This window comes from Cricetulus griseus, chromosome 6, assembly GCF_003668045.3.
Source record: "Cricetulus griseus strain 17A/GY chromosome 6, alternate assembly CriGri-PICRH-1.0, whole genome shotgun sequence".
Taxonomy (NCBI): Eukaryota; Metazoa; Chordata; class Mammalia; order Rodentia; family Cricetidae; genus Cricetulus; species Cricetulus griseus.
Genome location: NC_048599.1, coordinates 154,476,435 through 154,487,263, shown reverse-complemented (window position 1 = coordinate 154,487,263; position 10,829 = coordinate 154,476,435). Strand labels below are relative to the sequence as shown.

At 49.3% G+C, this 10,829-nt stretch overlaps 1 protein-coding gene across 1 annotated transcript in view; it reads right to left on the bottom strand.

Annotated features, from left to right (window-relative positions):
- The window catches only part of Bcat2 (branched chain amino acid transaminase 2), an 11,940-nt gene extending 4,063 nt beyond the window's left edge, over positions 1–7,877 (bottom strand). The window contains exons 1-3 of the mRNA XM_027420609.2: positions 7,854–7,877; positions 2,556–2,630; positions 2,131–2,334 (exon numbers count right to left, since the gene is read on the bottom strand). Of these exons, the coding sequence (XP_027276410.1) occupies positions 2,131–2,334; positions 2,556–2,630; positions 7,854–7,877 (303 nt within the window). The remainder of the gene's footprint in view (positions 1–2,130; positions 2,335–2,555; positions 2,631–7,853) is intronic.
- Positions 7,878–10,829: the final 2,952 nt, after the last annotated feature.

Genomic DNA, 10,829 nt, shown 5'->3' with positions numbered 1-10,829 from the left:
AGTCTATCTTAGGGGGGATGGAGGAATGGCCTAATAGTTAAGAGCACAGGCTGCTCTTCCAAAGAACTAGTTCCAATTCCCTACGTGGTGACTCAATCATCAGTAACTCCAGCTCCGAGGGATCGGCTGCCCTCTTCTGGCCTCTGCAGGGACTGCATGCAAACACTCATACACATAAAATAACAATAAATAAAACCCCCAGGCGGTGTTGGTCCATGGCGGTGGTGGCCTGCACGCCTTTAATCCCAGTACTCGGGAGGCAGAGGTAGGTGGATCTCTGTGAGTTTCAGGCTAGCTGGCCTACAGAGTAAATTCCAGGACAGCCAGGACTGTTACAGAGAAACTGTCTCAAAACCCCCTCAAAAAATAATAAAATAAATAATAATAAAAACTAATAACAATAAAATATTTTTTTAAAAATTCCATGTTGATTGAAAAACAGCCTGAGAGACAGTTTACAATAGAGAAAATTTCAGTGGGTCTTTTTAGAGATTATTTTTGTAATTCTTTGAGGATTTCATACATGTGCACACCAGTAGGGCACAGCATGTCACAGGGCCAACATCACTTACTTCATCCTCTGAAAGAGCAATACATGCTCTTAAGCACAGTCCCCCAACATTAGTTAGGGGGAATGCTGCACAGCCCTGAGGGCCTGGGTTCAGTCTCCAGTGCCCACAGAAAATCCAGGCACCTGTAGTCCGCGATGGACAGGCACTGCTGGGGCCAGCCAGCCTTGTGGGTTCAGGGCAATGAAAGACCCTGCCTCAGGCCAGGTAGTGGTGGCACATGCCTTTAGTCCCAGCACTCAGGAGGCAGAGGCAGAAGGATATCTGTGAGTTTGTGGCCAGCCTGGCCTATATAGTGAGTTCCAGGACAGCCAGGGTTACACAGAGAAATCCTGTCTCAAAAAAAAAAAAAAAAAAAAAAGATCCTGCCTCAAAAACAGGATGGAGAGCAATTGAGAAAGACACTTAAGACACTTGCTGTCAATCAATCCCTGCCTCCACACATATACAGAAAAAAATCACTCTGAGAACTTTTTTAAAAGCTCTTTGTCCAGGCTGAATATGTGCCGTCAGTGCTTCCATCAGTACTCGAAGGACATAGGCTTCATTAAGTTGGACTAAGCAACCTTGAATGGATTATTCAAGACTATCTACCCAGTGAAACAGATCATGCTAGTCTTTGTACATAAAGAATAAAAAAAAAATGGAGACCTTCAAAAAAAAAAAAAAAGCTCTTCAACTATTGGAAGAACTCTAGCAGTTTGGCAGGCTTCTTTCTGGGAAACAGGCTTGGGCAGTGAGTGTGGAAACTGGAATAAGTTCTACAGAGAACAGTGTAGTAACATTGTTCAAAATAGCATACCTGCCCTTTGACTCACTAGCTCTAGAAATTGGACAGAGAGCTCCACTTGCATTTAGAGCAATATGAGCACCTGGTTGTTAATTGCAACGTTCCTTATAGTATCTCAGGGCTGAAAAGAACGCAAATGTCCAACAACAGGTGCCCGTCCGAAGAGACCTACTATCAAATGGAGCCTCATGCTGCAGCAACAAAGATGGTCAAGGCTCCTGGAGGATTGTCACAGGAAAATGGAGTTGCTAATTTTGCAGCTCCAGCACAGGGTCTCATTCTATAGCCATGGCTAGCCTCAAAATTGTGGCCGTCCCCCTGCCTCAACCTCCTGAGTGCTGGAATTATACTACTTCCCACAGTGCCTGAGGGGGTCTCACTATATCTAGGCTGGTTCTGTCCTCACTTAGACTCCTCTGAATCCCCTCATCTCTGTGGCCCTGATGACATCCTAGGCCTCCTCTGCCACACTGAGACCCAATAGTGTCGGCCACCCTAGCTCTTCTGTCTGTATAAGCTGCCCCCCCCATGTTTTCATCTTTGCCAGGAGAACCCCATTTTCTTTCAGAGAATAGAGTTCCAGCAAAGCCAAGATAGCTCATCTCAAGAACAGACTGTCACCTAGTTTGGGTCCCAGAACACAGGTGACCTCAGGAAAAGATGACAGATCCACAGAGAAAGAAACATGCAAAGCGCCAGAGAGGTGGACTCAGTCAGATACAGAGCAGGGAGAAGATTCAGAAGGTGGGCCACAGGAGCAGCCAGCCCCACCTGCAGAGAGTAGTGCAGGGCAGAGCAGGCTGGGTGCAGAGTGAGGTTCTGGAAGGGCTGGATTCTTGGAGGGCTCCAGCCTGTGGTCTTGTTCCATTCCACCATCAGCATGTGGTCTGTGAATGTCTTTCCAAACAGCAGTGGCTGGCTAGGGCCTGGCTTCTTCTGTGGCTCTCTGGTCACCTGAACCTGGAGGTCTGCAGCCTGAGAAGAAAAAAAAAAAAACAAAACCAAAAACCCAGCAATCTAGGGGCCTGGAGTCCCCAACCTAAGAGACTAGAGCTTCCACGGCTCCCCAGCTTCAGCCCCAGAGGATCAGGGTCCCCGAGGCTTCTGAGAAACACAGTATTATCTCTTTACAACATCTGACAGTAGACAGAGATGAGACCAGGCTTCCTTTCCTAGACCCAGGACCCCCCTTTTACCTTGAAGTTGGAGGACACACATCTTCTGGGCCCACATAGCATCCAGGGGACAGGGAGAAGTTTTGGGGCCCAGACCTGGGGTGGAGAGATAAATAGATATGACCAAGTCAAGAGCCAGGAAGAACAGGGGTCCTGGCTCCCATCTGTGACCTCTTGCATGGGAGGCCCATCAGGCCAGCTTTGTCACAGTCCCAGCACATTCTAGACACCCTGTGCTCTGCCCAAGTCCCCACCAAGATGACCATCCCTAGAAAGACAAAGTCAGCTCCCGCCCCTCCACCATGCAGGGCAAAGTCAACAGAGGCGTGTCTCCTATTAGAGAACTTTGGCCACAGCTTGTTACCGGCTTAGACAAGACAACGGCTAGGAACAGTGAACAGGTAAGGGGACACTCCTGGCTTGGGGGACCCAAAACCCGATGAAAGTTAGAAAAGAATAGGTCCTGTTTATCCCAGAATTCAGCCAGCCCAGACCCTAGACCTCCTCCCTCAGACCCAGCAGCTTTCCTCCCTCGGACCACACTTACAAGATTCCATCCCTCCTCCCTCAAACATAGGGGTCCTAATGCGTACTCTTTAGGAGAGCTAAGGAGTTGCTACAGCCCCAGCCACACAGCTGGAACACCCTCACACTGGGCAGCCAGTGCTGTGCTCGTCTCTGTCAGTGGCTGAAGGGTAACTTTGTGCTAGCCCTGGGCCATCTCAATGCACACACCCCTGTTGACCCTCCCTGAGGTTACATGAAATGCAGGAGTGTTTGTGTACAGGAGGCCCCTTTCCCTTGACCTCTGACTTCATGCTTTTCTCTGCAGACCAAGGAGAAGCATCTGGGTTCAGAGTCTGAAGAACACAGGAAAATAGCCTGCTCTTGCTGGGAGAGCTGATACTGGCCAGTGAGATGGGGGAGTCCAGCAAAGGTTACAAGTCAGTAGGTGAGTTTTGGATACAGTGTAGATGACTCTGGGCCAGGAAGCAGACCTTTTTTTCCTATTTCTTTTTTTGAGGGGAGGGAGGATGAGACAGGGTCTCACTAAGTTGCCCACTGCCCTCAGACTCACTCTGTAGCCTTCATGCTTGAAGCCATGATTTTTCTGCCTCAGGCTCTGTACTAGTTGGGATGATAGGCATGTGTGCCACCACACCAGGCTCAGATGAGATCTGTGTGTACATGCGTGCTTACGCACATTTGTGCATGTGCGTATAGAGGCCAAGCTCAGGTGTCATTCCTCAGGTTACCACCTGTCCTGGTTTTTGTTTGTTTGTTTTATATGCATTGGTGTTTGGCATGTCTGTGTGAGGGAGTCATATCCAATGGAACTTGAGTTCCAGACACTTGTGAGCTGCCGTACGGGTGCTGGGAACTGCTCTTTGGAAGAGCAGTCAATGTCCTTAACTGCTGAGCCACCTCTCCAGCTCCCCATTCTGTTTTTCATTTGTTTTGAGACAGAGTCTTACTTACTACACAGTCCTGGCTGTCCTGGAACTCACTCTGTAGACCAGGCAGGCCTTGAACTCACAGAGACTCACTTGCCTCTGCCTCCCTAGTGCTGTGATTAAAGGGGTGCGCTACCACAGCCCAGCACATCCTCTTTTTTGAGACAGATTCTGAAGCTTACCTCTTTGGTCAGGAGCCTCACCAATGATGACATCAGTCACACACCTACTTTTTTTCACACAGGTTCCAGGAATCAAATTCAGGTTTTTCATGCTTATATGGGTAAGCATTTTTACCAACCAAGTCCATGTTCCCTAGCCCGCAGATGGGGGTTTGTTGTTGTTGTTGGTGGTGGTGGTTTTTTGGGGTTTTTCTTTGGTTTTTTTTGTTTGTTTGTTTGGTTGGTTTTTTTTTTTTTTTTTTTTTTTTTTTTTTTTTTTTTTTTTTTGGTTTTCCTGACAGGGTTTCTCTGTGGCTTTGGAGGCTGTCCTGGAACTTGCTCTTGTAGACCAGGCTGGTCTCCAACTCACAGAGATCCACCTGCCTCTACCTCCCTAGTGCTGGGATTAAAGGCGTGAGCCACCAACGCCTGGCATCATTAAGTTTTAAGTTTTAATTACACTTGTATTTGTGGTATGTGTGGATGTGTGTGTGCCCGGCTGGTTTTTTGTTTGTTTTTGTTTGGTTGGTTGGTTTTTGGTTTTTAAGGACAGTGTTTCTCTGTTTTTTTCGGGGTTTTGATACAGTGTTTCTCTGTGTAACTTTGGAGCCTGTCCTGAGACTCCATCTATAGACCAGGCTCGCCTTGAATTCACAGAGCCCCTCCTGCCTCTGCCGCCTGAGCGCTGGGATTAAAGGCGTGCACCACCATACCTGGTGGCCGCCGAAGTGGTCTTGATCATGTGGTGACTGAGGGCTTCTGGGGTGATCTGAGAGTGACAACCCCTCATATGTCTCTGGGTGTGACATGAAGTTTGCCCAACACTGCCACTCTGCATCAGACACTCATAATATGGGAAAAAGAAACCCACACTGGGTAGGGCAGCCAGCATGGAGGCAAGAGCAGAGGGAACCAAAAAAAAAAAAAAAAATTGTTTAACAAAGTGAGTCAGAGAAGCTAAACAATGCAGAAAAGAGACATAGAGATGAAGAAATGAAAAAAAATGGATCTGGGGGTGTATCCAGTTTGTAGAATGCTTGCCTAGCATACAGGAGTCCCTGGGTTTATCGCCCACCCCCCCAGCACATAAACCTTGCAGTCCCAGCACTTGGGAGGTAGAGAAAGGAGGACCAGGAATCCAAGGCCATCCTTGACTTTGTAGCAAGTTTGAGACCAGCCTGGCTTATATAAGACCCTGTAAGACCCTGTTTTAATAATAATAATGAGCTGGGTGGTAGTATCGAACCAATTTAATCCCAGCACATGGGAGGCAGAGGCAGAGGCAGGCGGATCTCTGTGAATTTGAGACCAGCCTGGTCTACAAGAGTGAGTGCCAGGATAGGCTCCAAAGCCACAGAGAAACCCTGTCTCAACGCCTTCCCCTCCCCCAATAATAATGAAATGAAGGAGCTATGTGGAGTGCACACCTTTAGTGCCCGAACTGGGGAGAAAAGGACGGCAGACCTCTGAGTTCAAAGCCAGTCTGGTCTACATTGTGAAACCCTTCTCAAAAAGAAAAGAAATGGAGGCTAAGAGATGTCAAAATAGATAGGATTAGAAAGGGTTATTGAGGTGATTTATTGGGTAAGGGCACCTGTCCACAAGCCTGAGGATCCACTCCTTCTAGCCCATGGAGGACAGAACTGACTCTTTATCCTCTGACCTCCACACAGGCACCATGGGAACAGGGAACCAGGCAGGTGGGCAACACTAGGAGGGGAGGGAGAAGCAGAAGTCCAGGCAAAGAAATTCTAAGCCGGGTTTGATGGTACACAGATCTCTGGAAGCTGAGGCGGGAAGATCACAAATTCGAGCCCAGACCGACCTAAAGAGAGCAAGAGAAAGCAGGTAGAGAGACACCACACAGCCTCAAGGCACAGTGAAGGCACTATACTAAGGTCCAGAGAGTATTAGTCTGAACTGGCCACAGAGCCTTAGTGACAATGGAGTCCTGCCTTCACCTTCCAGGGGCAATTCTAAGGCTCAAACAACACCCCTCCTCCACCTACACTATGGGAATTAAGCCCAAAGGAGACACCTAAATGGCTGGTGGGTCACAGGGATGAAGGGTAAAAGGAAAGAAGCAGAGTTAAGAAATTAAAGGGGAGTGTTCCCTTCATGCCCCAGAACCCCTGAACTGCTGAACCTCAGCACAGCCCAGGTGTCCACCAAAGATCTGGGTAGTGTTGTTAAAGCTCCTTTCTCCATCACAGGTCAGCGAAGTGTGCTGCCATGTCCCTAACTGTGCTTTCTCATCAAATCCCAGAAGTGCTCATCTCATAGCCCTAGGCTGTCCTGATCCTAGGTCAGACTCCATCAGACTTACAGAAGTCCAGTGCTCTCTGTCACTCCTGTCACCTCAGGATCATCACTTGCACAGCTATGTGCTATCCTAACACAGAGCTGTTTCCTGCCCCATTCCAAACATAACATGCTCCCCCTCTACAGCCTAGGATTATTCTTGGCAAGTCTCAGGACTGTTTCTTTCAGACCCAAGAACTATTCCAATGTCAGTCTAGACCAGTCCCTGCAAGACAGTCCTTGCCAAACCCCAGCTGGCAATGTCTCCCTTATACTCCAGGGTTTCACCACTGGGCACTTACACAGGCACTCACAGCTCTGAGTGGGCTTGTGTTCAGAGCTCCTATAATACAGGATAAAACTGTCTTCCTCAGAGCCCAGTTCTATCCCATCAGAGTTGCCCAGTATGGCAAAGTTGTAACCATTCAGAGCCTAGATTATTGTCCCCATCATATCCTAAGACAGTGTCTCTCTAGATCATTTCCATCTGTCTTTAAGAACTGGGAGATGGCTGGGTGGTGGTGGTGGTGCACGTCTTTAATCCCAGCACTCACACTTGTCAGTTCGAGGCTACCCTAATCTACAGAGTGAGTTCCAGGACAGGCTCCAAAGCTACACAGAGAAAACCTGTCTCGGAAAAAAAAAAAAAAAAAAAGAAAAAGAAAAAGAAAAGAAAAAGAGCTGGAAGATGTAAAGTTTCAGTAATTCACAAGCCTGGACTAAGATAGTTAGGAAGGAGCTAAGAGCAAACATTTTTCCAAGGTTATGGCCCAGCTGTTTGCGTCCTCACTTGTGAATCATGTTCTCTTAAGATCACAGACTCTCCAAAACTCTGCCGCTTGACACCATCGGGAAGACTGAAGTGCTCTTGCCTGGAGAATTGTGTCATTTTGACACACAGACACTTACTTCGGGTTACAAAACCAGGTACAGAGAGCCTCAGACAGACACTACACACATCTTTATGTGCTTTTTGTTTCAAGAAATAAGATCTTGGGTGTAATTCCCAGCCAAGACTCTGTGCCTAGTCATATGCCAAGCCCCAGAGGTCCTGGGCCCCTTGTCTAAAGAACACAAGAGCGACTGGTCCTTAAAACCCGCAGGCTGCACGCCCCAGCCAAAACTTCCTCGCACCCACTCCTCCCTGTGCTTCTCCCATTACAGCCGTCCTCCATACTCCCCACTTCCGACCTCCGGGTCCCAGGATCCTCAGGCACCCCACCCGTGTCTGCCCTCTCTGCCCTCCTTCCCAAGGGGCCCCGTCCGCCTCTGTGTCCCGCAGCGGAACTCGAAGCACAGAGGAATGACGCCAAGCCGGAAAGGCTGCACGCCAGTGGTCCATCCGGAAGTGTGCCCCCCATCGTGTTCCCCAAGGCCCCAGCGCCCGTCTGCCACGCACCCACCTGCCGTAGTACGCCTGCAGCCATGATCCGTGCGGCGGGGAGTGTGCCAGCCTGAGGAGCGGCCTGGTGAAAGACATTCCGGCCCCGCCCTGCTCACGCCCCCTCCCGCAGATGGCTCCTCTCTGCGGGCCTCACTTCAGCCAGGCCTCAGGGACCCAGGCTCTGCTGCAAGGAACATACACTGGAACAGTTCAGAATTGTCATACACTCGTTCCACCCTGCCGTGCTCCGCCCCAGCCACATGCCCAGCTGGGCATTGTCTTGGCTTTTGTTTTGATTTTGTAGTACTTAGGGACTAAACCCATAGCCTCGTGTTAGGAACACGAACTAACCACTGAGATAACATCTCCATACCTTAAAAAAAATACGTTTCTCGGTGTGGTAGAGCTTGCCTTTAATCCCAACACTCAGGAGGCAGAGGCAGGAGGATTTCTGTGAGTTCAAGGCCATCCTGGTCCACCTGAGTTCTAGGCCTGTCAGGGCTATATAGTGAGTCCCTGTCTCAACGCAACACAAATGGGGTTGGAAAGAGGACTCAACTGTTAAAAACACTGAATGCTCTTCGAGAGGACTGAGTTTGGTTCCTAGTACCCACATAGTGGCTCAAAACTGTCTGTAACTCCAGTTCCAAGGGATCCATTGCCCTTTTCTGAACTCCACAGGCACTAGGCATGCGCAAAGCACACTTACATGCATGCGGGCAATACATTCATACACATAAAAATATAAAAAGATTTTCTAAAAATAACAAAACAAAAAAGCATCTTCAAAGGAACTTCATCAGTGGCCAAGTTGCCCAAGCAAGGGTCAGAGAGCTCCTTTTGTCACCAATACTTTGATAAAAAGGAAAAGCTCACTGTAAATGTCAGTGGGTGCAGATAAAGGCCGTTTGACCCTGGGCCTGGTGGCACTTACTTGCAATCCCCACACTCTGAAAGCTGAGGCAGGAGACTACTGCAAAGTGAGAGCATCCTAGGTGAGAGAGCTGGTCTCTTGTCTCAAACAAATGAAACAAAAAGAGTAGGACTATGGGGAGGGAGGATGATGGGTGGGGATAAAAGACTCCGCTTTGCACAAGGAGATAACATGTTCTTTGTAATTCCAGATAAACACACACACACACACACACACACACACACACACACACACACAGAGTTCATGGGCCCATGGTACATTGTGCGTCCTTCCAGTCTCCTTAGAGAAAAAAAGGTCAAAAACTCTCACACACCAACTCATTAGAGAACCTCATTAGTCTACAGCTTATGGTGCACAAGCCACACCCCTTCATCCACAGCTCCCCAACTTCAGAGTCTCAGAAGCAGTTAGCCAGTCCGTGCGTCAGGCACTCTGCTGCCAGCATTCGTTTAAAAACATAATTACATATACACATAATACATTTACACAGGGTCTCACTCTTCACTCTGTACTCTAGGCAGGCTCCAAGTTTACCATCCTCCTGCCTCAACTTCACAAGTAGAGGGATTACAGTGTTGTCTAGCCCAGCTGCACCCTGCAGTTTAAACCTGTGGCAGTGTCCTTCCATATTGTGCTTCTTGGTCACTGTGCCACAGGTTTTTCCCAAGCCGCAGACACACGCGCGCGCGCGCACACACACACACACACACACACACGCGCACACACACACACACACACACACACACACACACACACACACACACACACACACACACGCTGCACGGGTTAAGTCCCTGTGCCTATGCAATTCTGCAGCAGGTTCTCAGACTCTACGGCTACAATTACTCCCAAATCCCGATGCAGAATACTGTTCGTAATACTGCTCCCGGCCACAGTAACCAAACCATACACCCTCCCCCACAGACCTTGCCTAGGCCACCCTCCCGCCTCCCCCAATCTCCCGCTTTCTACTGCTAAACCCTCCCTCCTCCCCTACCATCACCAAACTGCCGAGCGGAACCCACACCAGCAACCGCCCCCGCCACAGCCAATCAGCGATTGCCGCACACCCCTGCCTTGGCCAATCCATAGCAGCCTTGCAGCTCCACCCCCTTACCTGGGGTGTGGGGAAGCTGCTTGCTGCGTCAGGCGCACAACCTGGGGAGTGTCCAGAGCATGTTCTTTCCCCAGAGCACCCCCACAGTGTCCTTCAGCCCCAAATCCAGCAATGCGAGTCCCAGCCTCCTCCCTCTGACCCACATGTCTCAATTCCACGCCACCTCAGCACCCAAGATTCTTCCTCCAGACACCTCACTATCGCATTGGCAAAGAGCGCAAAACTCCTCCCGCTAAGGGCCAAGAATAAAAGCAGGCGCTTTGTGCCTCCTTCATTATCTGCCAATTACCACTTAATTTATTTTCCCCAGCGGGCCTTTTAATTAGCACCCAGGTGAAGCAGAACTGCGCTCCCTGGTGACAGAAATTATCACCTCTCGATCCTGCTGCAAGGTCTCCAGGAGTTGTAGTTCCTGACTTTGAAGTCAGGAACACCCACGTGGTTCTAAAGGTAGCTGGGAAGGAGACAATGCTAGTGTGGACAGACTTGTGTAAAGAACAGGAAATAAATATGGTATTTCCTTTCTGGATACAAGTTGTTTTTATGAGCGCAGGACGAATGGTATGGGTAAGGTGTTTGAGTAGCCCCTGGGAGGTAGGTGGTACGGGTTGGAATTTGGGGTGGGAAATGCTAGATGAGGGAAATGCTTGTAGGTCAGTGGCAGAGCCCTTTGCTTAGAACACCCTAGTGACAGGCAGGGGTTTGGCTCAGTTGTAGAGCCCCTGCCTAGATTCCCCAGTGAGGGGCTGGGGTCATGGTTAATGAATGAAACGATGACTTGACCACACCAAGGTATAGTTGAGGAGAAGGTTTTATTGTATATATGAAGGAGAATACAGCCAGAGACATCTGGAAGAGCCCAGGCTGAACTGGGCCATGGGGGTGGGGGAGTGGGGCAAGAGAAGAGGAGAGAGGGCAAGGGGACCAAGAGAGCACCTGTCTGA